The 19,100-nt window shown below is 45.8% G+C and overlaps 1 protein-coding gene and 1 pseudogene across 1 annotated transcript in view; both read left to right on the top strand.

Annotated features, from left to right (window-relative positions):
- PASD1 (PAS domain containing repressor 1) overlaps nt 1–2,018 on the top strand; it is a 97,777-nt gene extending 95,759 nt beyond the window's left edge. The window contains 1 exon segment of the mRNA XM_036740191.1: nt 1,887–2,018. Within this exon segment, the coding sequence (XP_036596086.1) occupies nt 1,887–2,018 (132 nt within the window).
- A 14,607-nt stretch (nt 2,019–16,625) lies between these two features.
- Nucleotides 16,626–17,299, top strand: LOC118832928 (annotated as a pseudogene).
- The last annotated feature ends 1,801 nt before the right edge of the window (nt 17,300–19,100 follow it).

Genomic DNA, 19,100 nt, shown 5'->3' with positions numbered 1-19,100 from the left:
CACTATTATGTTTCAAATGAGATGCTGCTCTCTAGCCTTTGCAGAAGCAGCCCAGCACAAAGGGAAGTAGCCTTATGTTTTTGGAGCATTGCAGCTTTAGAATAGGCCTCTAAGGTCATTCAGTCCAGCCCACACCTGTACAGAAATCCATTCTGCCCCATCTCTGAGATGTGGTCTACTGGTCTCTAGTAATGGGGAACTCATTACTTACCAAGCCAGTTCTCCCCTTTGGACACATGGCCAGGAAGTTTTCCCTTATGTTGAGCTGGGATTTGCCCTCTGGGGATCTTCTACCCAGTGTCCCCAGTTCCATTCTCTAAGACCAAGCAGACCAAATCAAAACATTCCTATTCCATGGGGCAGCCCTTCAGAAACTTGAAGGCAGTTCTCACTCCTGTTCAACCCAAAGAGAAAAAAAATCTTCTCCAAGTTCAACATCCCCAGTTCTCCCAGCATTCAGGCTCCTGTCTCCTCCCAATTTTCTTTCCTCTATTACTCAAGTTTGATGGTTTGATCTTGCCTTGGAAATCAGGCTGACTGTGACAAATGACCTTCTCTAGCCTCAGGGGCAGCTCTCGGTGATTCTGGGGGAGATTGAACTCTTTGCTTTGGCGGAGTTACCCCTCAGGGGCCACCATGAGGGGCTGCTGGCTTCAGCCTGAGATGCCCTCCCCTCAAAAAAGACCCCCTTGAATAGAGACTCCGTGGTACCCAGCAAGTTGTCGTGGGTATATCAGGTTCTCACTGAACATTTATATACTTACAGCCTGACTAATTGAAGTCTCTTCTTAGGAATAGTGCTCCTTGCTGTCCCTGGACATGCCAACCCTGTCAGACCTCACTAAATAAGACTGATGGGCCAGGATGGGGGTGGGTGGTAAAGGGCAATCTGACTTAATGATGTCTAAATTAGAGAATGCTAAAGCATGGCAACTCTCCCACTAGCACAAACCTGGTTAGCAAAGGTCTGTACTAAGTTGGGGTCCCATAGATCAGTTTTAATGACAAGAGAAACCAGGGATTCTCTATATAGCATTCTTGTCTGTTAGCGGGGGTAGTGCCACAGGAGTACATGAAAGCAGTTTGTCCTTTTACCATTCTACCTGCAAGCTTACTTAGACTGTGCGTTTGCTCGCTGAATCCCACTGACGGCAAATGAGGAAGTTTCATTCTGTCCCAGTGGACTTTGAGCTTCCCAGTCGACATGGTTGTAAGCTGCCATCATCACAGTAGGGCAATGCCTACTGTGTGCTCAGCCCTGATCTCCTGTAACTTACAGCCTCATTAGCTAAGCAAGATGAACACACAGCAAAGAAAACAACAGAGAGTCTTATCTGGCTGACCCTAGGCCAGTCTCTTAATCTTAGTTTCGTCATCTTTAAAAGGGGATAACAGTAGGTTATTTAGTAGTGAATTTGCTATGGCTTCTGCTAACACCTCTTCCCCTAGTGCTTTGATGCTTTCCAAAGCACTTTGATCAGAAAAAGCCCATGATGTAGGTGGCATAGCTGTTTCTGTCCCCGTTTGGCAGAAGAGGCTCAGTGATGAAGGCACTTGCCTAGGATCTCCCAGGTAGGAAGTGACAGGGCCAGAATGCCACCCTAACTCTCCTGACTCCAAGGAATGCTAAGTGCTCCATGACTTTGGAACGGTTGTGGGGGCCAGGGGAAGTAGACCTTTAACTAGGCCCCCGGGAAGCCTGGGGTCTGGGCATGTGACAGCAGAACCTGCCTCTGCTCCCCCGATGATGCTGATCTCTGGGCCTAGCTTGTCTGAAATGGGCCCCAAAGGGTTCCACCTCCAAAATGGTGCTTCCTCAGGTATCAGCCAAGGAGCTGAAGGCATTGGGCCAAAGACTTCATCCTGCCCCTTTTTTCTTTCCACAGATTCATACTCCTGAGGCAATCCAGGGAAGTCAGACCCCAGGGATTTTCCAGGCACCCCAAATATTGCAGTCACCCTCCGTGAGCTATTTTCTGCAACCCCAGCAGCCCAACGCAGAGTTGTCTGACCTGTAGACTCCGCAAGGGGCAGGGCTGTGGCGACAAGAGGAGTTGTAGCTGGAGCCCATGGCAAATCGAGTCAAGGTGGAGCGGAAGCTCTTGGTGGAGAAGAACCAACCCAGAAGGAGGGGGACTCTGGGACGGGAGGGGTGAGGGTGGGGGTGGCACGGGGTAGAAGTGCCAGGGGTGCTCTGGGGGATGCAGTGCCAGGACCTGCTTTCTTTTCCCGGTGTAACATTTACTTAGTATTTAAAGCTAGAGAGTACATTTCTTTAAGTAATGCTGTAAAAAAAGCATCTGCTCAGTGGTGTGACCTAGAACTTGAAACTGTGAGTAGCTACCATCCATCTCTATACACACACACACACACACACACACAGGTTTACGCACACAGGTTTGTACACACACACACACACACACACACACACACACACACACACACTCAAACACACAGGGTTATGCATGTTGCAGTTTGGCAACACTAGGTATAGCCCTTCTAGGAATCCCTTTGCCTTTAAAGTCTTTCAAAGTCTTTTTTAATGACCCTGGGGCAAAGGTGATTCCCATAGGTAGGTGTGCCCTCTCCTCATTCAGCAGAGCTCCTGGGATCTGGGCTTGGATTCATCACCAAGCCCCATCCATCACTTTGAGGAGATCCCACTGGAGCCCACCGGGCATTGAAATGCTCAACCACCTGTCAGTTCAATGAATGAGAATTTAGGGCTTTGGTGATTCGTAACAATTCACTGTGAATTTTCGACCAGCTTCTGGAACACATACTGTACCAAACCAGCAGGACTGTACTTCAGTGTTAGGTAGAGAATTCTTTTCCTTCAGGGAGTGGTAAGTCATAGCTTGCTTCATGTGTTGCTTTATTTCTCATACCTCAGTCCCATATCGTTTTTCCAAATCATTGGATTACGCTGCTAATACAACACCACTCATGCCTGCAATTCCTATTCTTGTCAACAAAACTTCTCCATGTTTGTGCCTGGTGGTCTGGGGCCTGTCATCTCTTCAGCTGACAGTAGCTTTAGGCCACCAAGATCAGCTAGCTACCATATTAGCAATTCAGGAGTTGGACTGTGGTGGCTTTGATGTTTTCCTCTAAATGTTCGTTGTTTTGAATTGACACAGTTGTTCTTCGGTGGACATTGTTATCCAGTGTTCCCACTGTTAATGTATTTGCAAAAGAAAATGGATTGCTCTTTCTGAAGTGATTGCATAGTGTGCAACCAATTCACGCAACCAATGTTATTAAAAGAATGCTTCTGCTGTTTGTAAATCTGCATAAAGAAGTAATTGTATTTGATGCTGAATTCATAAAACAATACCATTACTGGAAGTAGAGAAGGGACATTTAATCGCTTGTCTAGAATGTTGCGATGGCGTCAGTGGATAGACCGGGCCGATGGGAAACTGGTATTGGGAATGTGGGCCAAAGTCTGGGGCCCTCGAAGGAGGCCTACTCCTTGATTGTGAACTGGGGAGAAGCCTTGGGAGGCAAGTAATGTATCGTCTTTGTTTTACCCTCAGAGAGGCTGGGTGACTTTCCCAGGGTCATGTGACCAGTAAGGCCTTGAGGCAGAGAGTTTAAGCCCAGATCTTTCCTTCTCCTCTAAGTCCTAATAACTGACATCTGGAGAGTGGTCTATGGTCTTCAGAGACCTTGAATGAGCATTCTCTTCCTTGATCTTCACTCCAGCTCTAAGGTAAGCAGGCTGAGCACAATTAGTTCCATTTTACAGATAAGAAGATTGAGGCAAAAAAGTAGCAAGTAGGAAAGGAAAAGTAGCAAGTTTTCTAACATGGCTGGTTAGTGACAGAGTCAGGACCAGAAACCAGGCCTTGTGACTTGGAACGCTTTGCTGGATATGGTTCTGAGGCAGCTGGGTAGTATAGTGGATAGGGCTGGCCCTGGAGTCTAGAAGTCCTGAGTTTAAATTCTGCCTCAGTCACTTTACTAGCCATGCAGTCCAGTCAGTTAACCTCTAAGCCTCTGTTTCCTAATCTAGAAAGTGGGGATAAGAGCACCTACTTGCCAGAGGTGGTGTAGTGGTCAAATGAGGTGCTAAAGCACTTTGCAAACCTGAAGTGTTCTCCAAATTCTGGGGTTGTATTAGAGTGGGCTTGTCCTGGGAGCATTCATCAGGAGTGCATGGCTCAGAGAGGGGAAAGCTCAAACATGGCCAAGGAAGGCAGCCCCTGTGTACCTGTGCAGTGAGCAAAAGCGGCAGAGTCTGTGCTTTGGGAAGTACACAGCATGCCCAGCTGGGATTGCTTCACTTGCTGGCATCTTACTTCCTTCAAAATCTGTAACCTGAGAAAAGGTTCAAGAGACCCAAATCAATTCCCCTTCCTGCCATGGAGAGCACAAACAGCAGAAATTTGTATGGTAGCCTACCCAGCTCTTGCTACTGCCACAGGGCCCAGTGGTCCTGTGCCACAAAGGAGATAAAACCCAGTGTTGTACTAGAGAAATTCAACATGAGAGAAATTGAGGAAGAGTTATAGGGCTGTCTTCCATGATGAGGAGTCCCTTCTTCCATCCCTTCCCATTGAATCAAGCTGGTCTCAAGGGGGAAGTAGCAGGGGGCATATTTGAGAATGGCCTCCACAGGGTGATTTAAAAGTTAAACTCAGCCTTGGCAGAAATGGTACCTCCTCCGATCCTTGTTGGGCCATGGGAGCCCTGAGAGTTTGGCAACATCTCTAACTGGTCCATGTGAGACCACTGTTGGTATCGTGCTACTGCAGCTTTCTTAGCTGACACTGCCCAGAGTGATGACAGGGACGTTCCTCCCACCCCATCTGGTCCCACATCTACTTTGTTCTAAGAGACAGATGCCTCATTTTACAAATGAGGAAACCGAGGCCTGGAGGTGTTAAGGAACTTGCCCAAGGTCACATAGGTAGTAAGTGGCAAAGGTGGGACTTGAATTCAAGTCCTTTGCCTTCAAATCCTGCAATCTTGCCGCTGGGAAAAGCACCAACTATACTTTGTCATAACCATTGGCCATTCCTGGGAACGATACAGCCAATGGCATGTACCCTTTTTGGGGACAGGGGAGCAGTGAGTATGGCTGACAGGAAGTGGCATCTGTTAAGGAGCAGGAGGAAAGAGAAGAAGACTAAACTAAGATACCTAGCACCCCATGCAGTGCAGATGGCCAGTGTTGGCCTGCCCAGGTCACAGGCTGGCATCATGGCTCATGATGACTTAGGTTCAAATCCAGCTCCCTCTTAGTACCACATGACCTTGGGTAAGTCAACCTCCCTGAATCTGTTGCCTCCTTTGCAAAATGGGAGACTTAGGCCCAGCTTATCCCAAGCTCCCTATGACTATAGTGCAGCTAGTTCACAGAGAATAAAAAGCTGGATCTAAATAATGGAAGTTCTGAAACACCGAAGACCTTTGGGAAACTAAGCTAGGAGATATCCCTTTTTTGGCAAGTCACATAGAAGAGAATAGAAATGGAGGTTTCCAAAAAATCGGATTATATAAAAATAGCCCTTGTACATGTATTGCCTTCCTTGTTGTGGCAGTAGCAGACAGTCATGTCAGTTATTGGGCTTGCCCGGGACCCCATTCCAAGGAGCTGTGTTGGACATCAGAGGCTCTCCTAAGTAGGGGGATATTGGCGGCTCTGAGGCATTCTGACGAGAGTGGAGAGAACTCAGAAGGTCAAGTCAAGTATCGTCTGCAACAGAAGAAAGGCTTACAGTTAGGCCTGTTTTTTTCACCCTCCCTTTAAAGGGCAAGGAAAAGTGGAAATAACCTCAGGTAATACTTCAAAAGCCTGAAATGCTTATCCCCAGCTCTATAGCCCATCGAATTTTGCAAAATCACCTCATTTCTCCATGTCATGTTTTCCCCATGTAGAAAATGGGCACAAAAATGCCTGCCATAATTAGTTCACAGAACTAGAAAAGAAATAGATGCATGTGAAAACTTTGGAGTTTTATTACAGAAATGGGGCTACCTGGGCTCTCGGGTTGTCTCACTTTTATTTATTTTTGAAGGGCATGATTATACCATCCACCACCCCCCACCGAAGTGTCTTAGCTATTTTTTCCTAGATGTGCCCATTTTCACCATTCCCAGTTGACCAATGAGGAAACCAAGGCAAAGAGAAAATTACCTGTTCAGGGCCTCACAGCCAAGTACAAGTGGCGGTGGAATTTGAGTCTTTGGCATTCTCATTTCTTTTTAGCTATGACAAGTCAGGCCATTTAAGAAAAGCATGGGAATGCTGATATATTGGGCAAGGCCATGTTTCCAAAAGATTGTCTTTTAGTTGCCATAGGAGATAAAGGGCTGGAGGAATGATGGGCCATTTCTCTCAGCTACCCCACTGAATAAGTGCCTCTGGCTAGGCCCTACTGTCTACCATGAGTTTGATTTGCTCTAAGGCAAGGGTCCAGTTTCAGTGCTGAGCTTGTGGGCCCCATTGAACCTGTTCCATGTCAACCTTTTCCCACTCAATGGAATTTGGCGTGGTAGTGAAGGTTGACTGCCCCCCACTGATGGTCACAGGTGGGCTGCTTATAGTTAGCTGTGAACAACAGAGGCCACAGCTTGAGCTTAAAAGCTTTCTCTAATCTTACCAAGGCAGTTTTCTGCCACCTGCTCACATTCTATAGGTGCTATACTCGACTGGCACAAAGGCAGCCACCATGGTTCCCCAATCAGAAAAAAAAACAGGAGAGGTGGAGAGTTTTCCAAGACGTTACTTGTTGTCTGCCTCATAAAAAGCACAGGCCATGGAAGTATGGCCAACTGATGGAGACCACCAGGTTGGAGCCCCGAGATATGGTCTGATGCTTTCAAAGACAGAAACAAAGAGGAAGGGAAACATGGAGAATGGTCCAGTTAATGTGGCCATTTGTGGATTTAATGTGCAGCTCATGGGGGGTGTGGGTGGGGGTGCGGGAGTGGGTGTGCAGAGAGCATGTATCATACTAGAGTATAAATGAGCACTAGCTGGCCAGTCAGAGAACCCAGGTTCAGATTCCATTTCCAGCACTCCCAGCGTCACCTTGGGCTAGATCGCTTTGCCTCTCTGTGCCTCACGTTCCTCCTCTAGAAAATAGAGGGATGGGACTATGTGGCCTTCTTGCTCTAGAGCAGCAGTGGGGACCCTGTGGCCTTGAAGCCACATGTGGCGCTCTAGGTCCTCGAGGGCAGCTTTTTGATTGAGCCCAAACTTCACAGAACAAATCGCTTTAAAAGGATTTGTTCTGTAAAACTTGGACTCAGTCAAAAGGCCACACCTGAGGACCTAAAAGGCCACATGTGGCCTCGAGGCCGCAGGTTCCCCACCACTGCTCTAGAGTTATGCCAGTATGCCCAGCCTGCACCATGCACGTTCATGTTCAGCATTCACTTTTCTTTCATTGACAGAATAAAGCATTGGGGGCAGTGGAGGAGGGAGGGGAGAGAGGCCACAACAGCAAAAATGGGAACTACAGCTTATATTTGTCTATGCTAGATGTATTTGTATCTTTGATGTGATTTAGAAACTTATATAGGAAGCTTGTGGTAACTTTGCAGATAATTTCAGAGCTAAAATGATTATTTAAAACCATAGTTCCGTTAGGGAAATCTTAAAATTAACACCGTAGCTGGCGCTAGCTTGGGTCTAGTATTTATTGTTCCTTCTTTCTCCATTCTTCATGGACCATATTTGGTGTCAGATGGAGCTAAGGAAACTGAACCGTGTCCTCAGCACCCAGAGCCTGCCTAGCACTCAGAGAAGGGCTGTCAAAGGTCAGGTCAGGCCCATTCCCTTCCTCCCCTCGTCCGCCTCTAGAAAAGCAAGCTTAGGTGGAGCAAAGAGAGAAAACGGGAGACTTGGCGCCCAGAAAGCACTAGGCCCTTCAGTGCCAGAAACCACCTGCTTTAGGCTCCTTGGCCTCATGTAGGTTGGATGTCGTTCAGCCGAACTGCCCTTATTTCTGTTCAGGGCCTACTGGACACAATTCTCAAAATCAGACACTGGGATTGGAATACCAAGTGACACTTTTTCTTCTATGTGGTGAGGATATCTCTTGTCACCCAGCAGAGATGGCAGTTTCGTTTCTCTTTTGTCTTAGTCCCAGGCCTGCCTTCTCTACTGGTGGGTGAATAATCAATCCTTGTGGTTTTATTGATTAGTGGTAGCATCTAGAAGAAGACAATGGCAAAAAAGACGAGATCTGTTCTAGTCCAGTAGCATGGACGAGACAAGCATTTTTGTCTCCATCTCCCTATCACCAAGCGCCTAGTGGCCACCAAATAAATGCTTGTTGAATGAATGGAAGGGTGGAATAACATTGGGGAGGTTCTCTTTCCCATAACTGACCCCCTTCCCCTCCTCCTTCCGTCCCCGTTGACAAACAATCCATTTGAAGTGGCCCATTGGTAGTATGTCAGACCAAGGGCTTTTGAAGGCCCAGACTGAGGTTGGTCAGCTCAAGCAGCAGTGGGCCAGGGAATCCAAAGACTCACCACAAGAGCAGCTGCTCTCATGGCGTGCTGAAAGTCACCATCCCACTTGTGGGAACAGCCCAGTAGTTTAGACACTTAGTGTCTAAATGATTTTCTTCAGGTACATTTTTCATGTCCAGTCTTTACTTCTGTGGTGGGTTTTGAGGGCATGCCCTGGAATTCTGTTGAAGTCATCTCTCTGGAAAAACCGGAATGAGCTCCACTTTGGGTAGCTTGGGGGCAGGAGTGGGCAGCAGCCTAAAGCTTCTTCCTTCTTCTCCTTTGGGACTTCACCAACGGTTTAAGATTTTACTTGGCTTATCATCTTACCTTCATAGTATTTTTCTGCCAGATCTGGGACTCCAAGCTCCCAGGGGCCTGAAGCCTCATTGGTTTGCCACATAATTCTAGACCTCTGAAATCGAAGTCAGCTGTTCACTTGGAGAATCTTTGTACAAAAATCTCAAACTCAGTTGACCCAAGCTGGTGATCCATCAGGATTTGAGTAAGCCAACTTGTATATATCGAAACATTCCATGTAAAACCTTGGCCTTCCAGGTGAATTTTCATTTGGTTTTCTATGATATCGAACAGATACCTTTGTAATTGTTCTTTGAAGTATTTTGTAATGGAGGGGGAGTGGCCTATGAGGACAGTCAGCTAAGACTTTTTTCTGCTCTTTTCTATGTACACGTGGTCTTTCCTATCACCAGCTGTGATTTGTTGTGCTGACGTGCTTTAACAAGATGTGTAGAGTATTTTGGAAGATGACAATAAAGAAAAAATTCCTCAAAATGCCTTCTGGTTTGGAGTTTTCTGAGGTTGCTCAGATAAACTGGGATGAAAAGGTGGGGACAGGTGCTCTTGGGGCATTAGATAATGTATATAAAGTGCTACCGTATGTAATTGTAAGCTATGGCTTAATGGATGGAGAGCTGACTTTGGAACCAAGAAGATCTGGATTCAAGTTCTGATTCTGATGCCTACTGACTTTTGGTGCATGGCTGAAAAAGACACTTGACCCCTCAGAGCCCCATGCCACGTCTAAGGTTATGGGCTGCAGAGACGGTGCTGGCCTGCATCGTTTGAGGTTTCCTCATCGGAGTGTTCCCCACACCTAGGAAATCCCGGGCCCTGTTCCTAGCCCTAGTGTTAATTAATTCTTTAGAGCGCCATGTATTTAGACTGGCTGCTCTAAAAAAATCAGAGAACTGTTGGAACTGGAAGAACCTTAGAGAGTGGATACTCTAAATACCTCATAGTACATCAAAGGAAACTGAGGCCCAAGAAGGTGAGAGATGTCAAAAATCACAGCATTGGTCAGTTGTGGCTCAAGAGGAAGCCAGGTAGGGCTGGTTGGAGGCAGTGTGGTGTAGTGGAAAGGGTGCTGCCTTTGGAGTCAGAGGCTCGGGGTTCAAATCCTGGCTTCTTCCTGACTCCAGGTGCAGTGCTCTAACCACTGCACGACCTCTGTACCTAGGTGACTCTGTAAAATGAATGGGTTAGATTAGATGGCCTCTGAGGTCCCTTCCAGTCCTAGGGCCTATGATCCTGTAATTATTTCTAGTCATCCAGCTGGGGGTGGGGGAAGGGGGGAGGATTTCAGAGCCTCACAAGGAGAAGGCTCTCCCTACCACAAAGACCTTGCAGGCTTAGGTGAATGTGTAGCCGATTGCTATCCACTATGATGGAAGAAACACACTAGATCATACACATAAAACTCTTGCTAAGCCTATAGAATGTGAAAGTGCTACAAAGTATGGGCTGTTATTGTTAGCATGAGAAGCCCGGATCTAGATTCGGGAGATGAGGGGACCAAAGATCAACTTGACTGACTTCCCACTTGGGCCAAGGGCTGGCCCTGCCGCAAGGAGCAGTTTAGTAGAGGACACAGTGACACGTTAGGGACCACCAGGCCCCCCAACAGAATGTGCCAGCATCTTTTGTTGGCCCCACAGTTAGGAGGAGCCTTCATGCCTCCGCAAGCCAGGGGGCAGGGTAACCCTTTGTTCCTTGGGCTCCCAGCAAACAGACCCCACCATGGGGTCCTGAGACTGGAAAACTGCTCACGAGACTTGGACGAGCTGTACCCTGGGGCTCTTTCAACTCTGGTGGTCCGGGATCAATACATGAATTTATACGAATCAATTACCAAAGTGCAGTGTGGGGATGTCTGGTAAGTAAATGGCTAGAAGCTGGAATCCTAAGGAGGATGGCAGGTTCAGCCCCAGGCATCCATCTGGGCCTCTGCAACGCAAGGTGGCACCAGCCTGGGAGTCAGCCACTGTCTCCTTGCCCAACCTGAGGTGAATCCTGTCTGCTCTCTTGGGCTTAGCAGGCCCTGGTGGCCCACAGGCTCTCTAAGGTCACTGGTAACCCTCTGGTGGTTTCTCCTACGACTTACTACAAAGTGGCGCTCAAAGGCCAAAACAGCGTGAAGTTCAAGGATTCAGTCCCTCCTGAGGATGGGCCCAAACAGGAGTTAACCCCAAGACCATTTGATATCAGGTACATGCTCCTCTGGCCTTTCCTCCTCCAAGTTCCACCCACTCCAGCAAGAATTCTCTCTTACTGGTCTGCCATGCTAAATGCATCCAAGTGCCCTAGAGGTGAGGGGGGGATATTAAATAGGAGAAATAAACTATTACTTCAAAACACTGAAGAGTTCCAGTGGTGAGTTGAGGTCTAGATATGTGATTTTTATCCGTGTGGGAAACTCAGTGTGGCAACTCTCTCTACCAGTATATGTCGACTAGGTGGCACAGTGGATAAAATGCCAGGCCTGAAGTCAGGAAGACCTAAGTACAAATCAGGTCTCAAACACTTACTAGATGTGTGACCTTGGGTAACTCAGCCTCTGTCTACCTCAGTTTCCTCATCTGCAAAATGGAGACAATAATAATACCTACCTCCCAGAACTGTTGTGAGGATCAATTGAAGTAATATTTGTAAAGTACTTAGCATGTTGCCTTGCATATAGTAGGTGTTTAGTAAATCCTCCCTCTCTTCCTCCTTTCCTTCCTCCTTCCTTCCTTCCTTCCTTCCTTCCTTCCTTCCTTCCTTCCTTCCTTCCTTCCTTCCTTCCTTCTTCTGTAATTTATAAGCTTGCAGAATTGCCTGGGTTACTGAAAAATTCAATGACTTGTCCAAGGTCACCCAGCTAGTATGTATCAGAGGCTTGACTTGACATCCATCTATCCACTAACACCATACTCACTACCTCTCAGCTCACACTGGCATGATGCTTCCCATCTTATAGGGTCACAGCTGTAGGGCTGGAAGGGACATTTTCTAACATGTCTAACCCTGACATTTTACAAAAGACGCCAAACCGGCTACCCAGAGAAGGGAAGTGACTTTCCCAAGGTGACACGAGGCTGGGATTTCACCCTGAGCCCCCAGACTCCAAATCTGGAGCAGTTTCTGCTACTTCACACAAAGCACCCCTAAAATAACTGGGAGGCATAGGTAAGGGTAAGTCATTGTGCTCCCATTCTACAGATGAGAAAACTGAGGAGCCTGTGAGCAAATGGCAGAATGGGGACTTGAAGCTAAGTCTTGTGATTTAAAGTCCAATGCTTTTTTCTTCTGTCCTAAGCTCCATCAGTAATGGGCCATCTATGCTCCCAGTTATATACTATGATAAACCAGTCACCTCATTTCTCAAAAATTGATGGAGTTGAGTGTCAAGCAAGAGCTTTGATTTCAGCCACAGTTTGACTAAACGCAGCAGAAAACAAAGTACCCAGATGATAGCGCACAGACGGCTTGTTAGCACACATTTTGCTGTTTGCATCAACATTTAACACCTTTATTTTAAGCAACTTTTAAAATGGTTTCGAAAAGAAAACTTCCATCTCCAGAAACTGCATTTAGTATATCAAATGGAAGTGTCATGGGAATTCCCTTGCACCTTTACTACTCCTCCGTGAAATCCTGGCTGATTATGAGGCCCCCCCACCTCCCCCAGCTAGGCAGCTAAATTGGTTACACTTCAAAAAAAGAATGGAAACATCTCTACCAGTCTTATAACTTAGTACTCTTTCAGCAGAGGCTTTTAACAGCCATCTATGTTCATAAAAAGGGATCCGATGTCCCAGCAGCACTAGGCTTGACCCAGGAAATCCGAGGAACACAGGATCCATCCACTTGTCCCATCAGGTCAGTGCCTGTCCTTCCCTTGGACACTGCAGCAGCAGGATCTGGTACCAGAGATTTGAGAAGAGAACCTAGGCTAGAAAAAGTGGCCCATTATCTCGGAGACGGAGGGGGGCCTTGCACTTGTGCCAGTAAGCAGACCATTAGGCTCCTCCCCCTAACTGGTGAATTCCCACATGGGGGACCTCTCAGTTGGATCTCAGAAGTCCCCCTCCCTCCAAATCCTTGGGTAGCCAGGCTTGGGAAGCCAGCCAAAGGGGCCTTGTCCCAGCCCAGCCCAGCAGCACTTGCAAAGTCCTTTGGAAACAACCTTTACCATACTCTACATGCATCCAACTTGGCCAGGTGGGGACAGGTAACAACAAGAGAGATCTTTATAGCGCTTTGTTGTCGTTCCGCAGTCATTTCAGTTGTATCCGACTCTCTGTGACCCCATTTGGGGTTTTCTTGGCAAAGATACTAGAATGGTCTGCCATTTCCTTCTCTGGCTCATTTTACAGATGTGGAAACTGAGGCAAACAGGGTGAGGTGACTTGCCCAAGGTCCCCCAACTAGTGTCTGAGGCGGAATTTGAACTCAGGTCTTCCTGACTCCAGGCCTGGAGCTCTATCTACTGCAGTGCCACCTAGCAGCTTTAGGGTGCACAAAATACATTTACATAGATGGATTGTTTTGGGCCTCACAAGCACCCACTGGGTGCAGTATAATTGTCCCCATTTTGGAAATGAGGAAGTTGAGCTCTGTGGGCCTCAGTTTCCTCATCTCTATAGAAAAGTGGGTGAACTAGATGGAGACTCCATCTTTGAGGTCTCTTCTAACTCTGAATCTATGATCTTGTGCCTTGCCTGGGATCTCACCAGGAGCAAGTGTAAAAGGTAAGATGCAAACCTAGGTCCTTCTTGGACTTCAAGTCCAGTGTTATCTATTCTCTGTACTAGCCATCGGCTGCCAGGATATCCTAGAGTTCTGGCATCATCATTGTGGGGCAAACCAGGCCTTGCTCCAGGTGAGACCTGAGCAATAGGGGCCATGCCCTCTCTCCCTATTGGCATCTCTATGGGCCTCTACCACCAACAGAAACTGTTTCTGGCCTCAGTTGGAGGGATCAGGCCAGTATCGCTCAGCTGAGGCCAGTCCTGAAGCCTCCTCTGCTGCCGCCTATCCAGGGCTCAAAGATGTTTGGGGATTTGGGGTCATCTCGGGCATACCTCAAATGGTAAAAGAACCAGTTCCCACAGTCTGGGCCCTGTGGCCCCCTCCACTGTGCCTGGAGAGGGTCAGCTTGAGGAGGAAAATACCCATGATTCTCAGAGAGCCTCCTTTTCATGCTCTAACCAATAACTTCGAAATAAAAAGCCAGAGCCTGAAAGAGATGAAAGGGGGTGCAGAGAGAACCACTCTCCTAAGTGTGTGCTTTCTTTGTTGGAAGCCAGTCAAAGAAACAAGTCTATTACGCAGTAGGCTTTCTAAAAAATTGGCCTTAAAATCATTTGGTAGTAGGAGTAGCGGAAGGGATTTCAAAAAATAACATTAAAAGAGTCTACTGCAGGGGTTCTGCTGAAGTTTCCATGACACTGTGAGAGGCAGTGTGCAGTAGTGAGCATACTACATTTGGAGTCAGAAGACCTGGGTTCAAATCCTGCTTGTACTCCTTACTATGTGACCTTGGGCAAGTCCCTTAACCTCTCTGGGCCTCAGTTTCCTCATTTATAAAATGAGGGTGTGTATTAAGTGGCCTTTAAGGTCCCTCCCAGCTTTAGACCTGTGATCCTATGAAGTTTAATGTGAAGTAAAAGATGAGAACCACTACTGTATGCTATAGCTGCCTGGGATTTTGGACCCCGCAGGCCCCCATGCCACCTTTCCTTCACTTAGTGGATGAACACAGATTCTGATCATTAGGTGTTGTTTGTGCTCTGTCTCATATGGCAGAGCTGGAAGGACCTCAATTAGATGACTTTGTCCAACCTACCCATTTTACAGACGGGGAAGCTGAGGCCCAGAGCTGCCCAGCTTCTAAATAGGGTCTTCTTCCTCTCAGCTCTTTTCCTTGAGAAGAGCACTGAATTTGGAGCCATGGGATCAGAGTTCAAACCCTAGCCCTGCTCCTTGCCACCTGTAGGACCCTGGCCAAGTCCCTGCATTTCTCTGTAGAATAAACATGATGACTTCTAAGTTTCCTTCCAGTTCCACATCTAAGATCCTAGGATTCTAATTTCAAGGAAGCATGACTTGATGTTCTTAACTAAAATCCTCATTAAAAAACATGTACTATATAACGGGTTGTTAATATTAAAAATTCATTTGAGAGTACCTCCTTTAAAGTAATGTTCCAAAGAAAGAAACTTCTGATGTTACACCAGGAGCCCCAGAATTTCCTGCTACGTGGTGCTATAGCGGATAGAGTGCCAGGCCCGGAGTCAGGAAGACTCACCTTCCTGAGTTCAAATCTGGCCTCAGACACTTATCAGCTGTGTGACTCTGAGCAAGTCACTTCACTCTGTTTGCCTCAGTTTCCTCATCTGTAAAATGAGCTGGAGAAGGAAATGGCAAACCGCTCTAGCATCTTTGCCAAGAAAACCCCCAATGGGATAATGACTGAAAAGCAACTGAATGTTCTCCCTCTTGTGTTCTTCTTTCTCTTTTGGTATAGTGGTCAGAATGCTGGATTTGGGGTCAGAAGACCTGGGTTCAAATCCTGCCTCTGATACTTTCTTGCTGTGTGACCGGTCCGGTCATTTGTCTGTGCCTCAATTTTCTCATCTGTAAAAGAGGCGTGATAATGCCTGAGTTCAAATGCAATAATGTTCATAAAGCATTTTGCAAACTTAAAAGCACTATCTGTTAGCTATTATCCTTCCCCTGTGCTGAGTCTGCAGATGGATTCCCATTTGTACTCTCTAAAAAGTCTGTTTGCAGCTGGCCCCAGGGTCAGTCTTGGAGTTGGCAGACACTCGGGCTTGAACTCTAGGACTGGGGCGGTATGTGCATATACAGTATCCCCCTGAGCTTTAAAGGACTCCATTGTAAAGTAGGGCTAATAGTACCTTTAGTCGAGGACCTAGGGTCTGTGAACATATCCAAAAATATTTTGATACCTATATTTCAACAGAATTGGTTTCCTTTTAAAATATCGCATATTTTATCTTAGGCATTTGAAAACATTATTCTGAGAAGGGTCCCCTAGGCTTTCCTAGCTTGCCAAAAGGATTCGGGACACAAGGAAAGGTAGGGAACCCTTAACTAGTACCTACTTCCCATAGTCATAGACTTTAAAGTGCTATGGAGGATGTCCCAAAAGTCTTAGTGCAGCCTTAAGCTTAAGCTTAGTGCCCAAGATCGGGACTGTCTTACTTTTCTCTTTGTGTTCCTATCCCTTTAAGCTTAAGCTTAAAGCTGCACTAAGACTTTTGGGACATCCCACATAAATGACTTATTGTGATGAAAATGCTTTGAATGTTATAGGCAGAATTACTGTCTACCCAAGAAACTCACAGGCCTCTCTGAAGCAGCATCCTAATTTCCAGTCTTCTGTGTCCTGAAACCCTGGTTCCCGCTGGCCAGAGGATTATTTTAATTAAGAATAAGTGTAATGAATGGTTTTCCAGAAACCATTGTCCCTGGCAGTGCCTGCTAGCAGGAGAGCCAGTTTCTTTATATGGCATTATCAGCTCTACACTTACTGACCTCCAACAGAGCACATCATGGCTTGTGCAAGACCCAAGACTCCATTCTCTCCAATCAGGGGACATGAACTGGAAACGGGCCATATGCCTTCAATACTAAGAACGTTGCTTATCACTCAATGGCTCCTGAGCCCACTCTCCAGGAGACCAGCAGCTAGCACTCAGTCTTGCCATTGCTAAGATCTTTACAAAACAGGTTCCTATAAAATGTCGGAATGTTCTTTTCTGTGCTTTTTCTCCTAAACTGGCCAGGCTAGGAGAGGCTCAACCCCTCGCAGTTATATAAACAATTCATTAGATCGATCTAAGATGGTGACTGTGGACCTGGAGACCAACACCACCACACCCAACTTATAGAAGAAGGAAAAAGTGAAATGATCCAGGAGGTTGCCACCCCTGAATGCTATAGTAAGTATCCACTATGGAACAGATGGGCACTCTGATTTTGGGAAAATGATAGGAGCAAAATTTGGCAAGCAAACCTTCATCTGATCTCTAAGTTTGATACTGTTGGGGACTTTTGGCCTTTAGACAACCATGTCCAGCTGGCTTTCAATGCTCACTTTTTAAGGATGGGATCAAGCCTATGTGGGAAGACCAAAAAAACCCCACAACAAACGAGGATGACGATGGCTAATTACATTAAACAAACAGCAGAGACAAAGTGACCTCCATTGCTTTTGGCAAGAGATGCTGCTGTGTCTTCTTGGGGAGTATCATTTGAAGACTACGGTGAAGTTGTATATGGAGCTGTTGCGAATGTCAGAGCTAAAGGCAATAAGATAGCAATACGGACTACTGAAAACAGATGATCTCTGAGAAAACAGAGATGCTGTTACACATATAGGGGAGGTATGCAAGGCAAGGTTAGGACTTCCTCCAAAGCTAGTCACCGGTTATCAGGCCGATGCAGAGGTAGCTACTAAGAGTGGCTCTGCCACTAAAAATAGGTTTGTTGTTTAAGAAGACACCTTCTGAGTATTCTTTCATCAGAAATTGCATCAAGCAATCAAGATTTGGGAGCAGAGTGGACTGCATTTAAATCTAATTTCCATCTAAATGTTGCTAAGTTATATGAGAAGTCTTACTTGCCTTTGTCTTGTACTTTTGTGTTCAACTTTTTTCTATTTTGACCATAGTAACCATTATCCCAATCAAAGAATTATGCTATACATCACCCCCAGAATCCATAAATGTCTTCCTGACCCACCCTATAATAGCTTAGTAGAAGCATAGCTATTACAAAACCATTATCCATCCACAATATTCAAAGAGAACTTGCATTTCTTTACCTTACAATGTTGTACATGGCATTGTATGCAGTAACATGGTTTACTGATTTGAAAGAGTATGATACATACTATTTGCTAGCAATTTTCTTTGGTTTTTTACAGCATTGGTTTTTTGCTGTAATCTATGCTGATGGATGCTAGATTTACTTTATTCATTTCTCTGTTCGCTAACATTAGTCATTCTGATTTCATTTGTTTGCTTGTTTGGGTTTTTTGTTTGTTTTATGTAACATTGGTAAAGGATCTGGGAATATGACATAAAGGTGGAATAATCATTAAAAAATAAAACAAATGATTCATCATTTCACAGCCAATTTCGAGAGTCGATGTAGAATTAGTATCTGAATAAACTATACTTTTAATAAACCAGATGTGATCATTTCATAAGTATACCAAGTTACACAATACATCCTTATGTGCCTAAGCTAATAATAATAGTAAAATAGCTAACATTTATAATGATTTTAAGGTACTCAGAGTACTTTGCATATGTTCTATCATCTGATTTAACAAAAAATTTTCAGATCTATACAAAGAATACTACCCCCCACCAAAAAAAGTAGCATGTGTATTTCTAACTTCCCTAATTTACTTAGATATTTCAATAGGTCCATATAGCTGCATCGTAATGATCCCAGGCTTTGCAATCTGCCATGAAGCCATACGCTACTATGTATTGTCTCTCCCTGCTAAAGTGGGAGCTTCTCAAGATCAAAGACTGCCTCATTTTTCTGTTTGTATCCCTATCCTTAGCACAGAGCTTAGCGCAAATAGTAAGCACTTAATATTTGCTTTTTCATTCCTTCTTTCATTCTTCCAGCCAACCAGCCATCCCTGATCTTCCCAGCTTGGGTTTTCCCTTCACCAGTGAAGGTCGTGATGTCTTTTCATCCTGTGCAGCAATTGTCCTTGCTTTGCCATCCCTCCCCAGATGATCTCTTCAATGCCCTGTTGGCCTACCTCAGGTTCTTTCACTATCCCATGGTTGGCATAAGTTCTAGTGCATAGGTTTTCCATCTGTTGTCTGCCTTCTGAGTTGGTTTAGTTGGTCACTATTCCGTCATTTTATTTTTAATTGTAAAAAGGTTTTTTATTTTGAGCTTCATTTTTTTTTAGGTTTCAAGGTTTCCTAAAAATCTCTTGCATCTCTGTCAAAAATCAGGGAAAATGAGTTTTGTTGGGAGTGCAAAGGAGCTATGGAGAGTGTTAGCACCACTGAGTCCAATGGGAAGGAAGCAGATTGGGCTTGGTAGGGACAAAACATGCGTGGCCTGGGTGATGTTGCTTGAACTACTCTTGTGAAGAAGCCACCTCTGAACCTCTGCCACAGAGTGTGTTCCCATCTACCAGACTTTTCCCCATTGCCCTTCGGGCTACTTGTCTTTTTTATTATGTCAGGATTGTGTTGTTCCATGATTCTTGGCCCCAGAGCAGTGCCAGGAGAATACTGGTGTTAAAGAGATGGATTTGCAGCAGGAAGCAGCTTAGGATC

The sequence above is a fragment of the Trichosurus vulpecula genome, chromosome X, assembly GCF_011100635.1.
Source record: "Trichosurus vulpecula isolate mTriVul1 chromosome X, mTriVul1.pri, whole genome shotgun sequence".
NCBI lineage: Eukaryota > Metazoa > Chordata > Mammalia > Diprotodontia > Phalangeridae > Trichosurus > Trichosurus vulpecula.
Note: the sequence above shows the minus strand (reverse complement) of the source record. Positions and strands in the feature narration are given on the sequence as shown.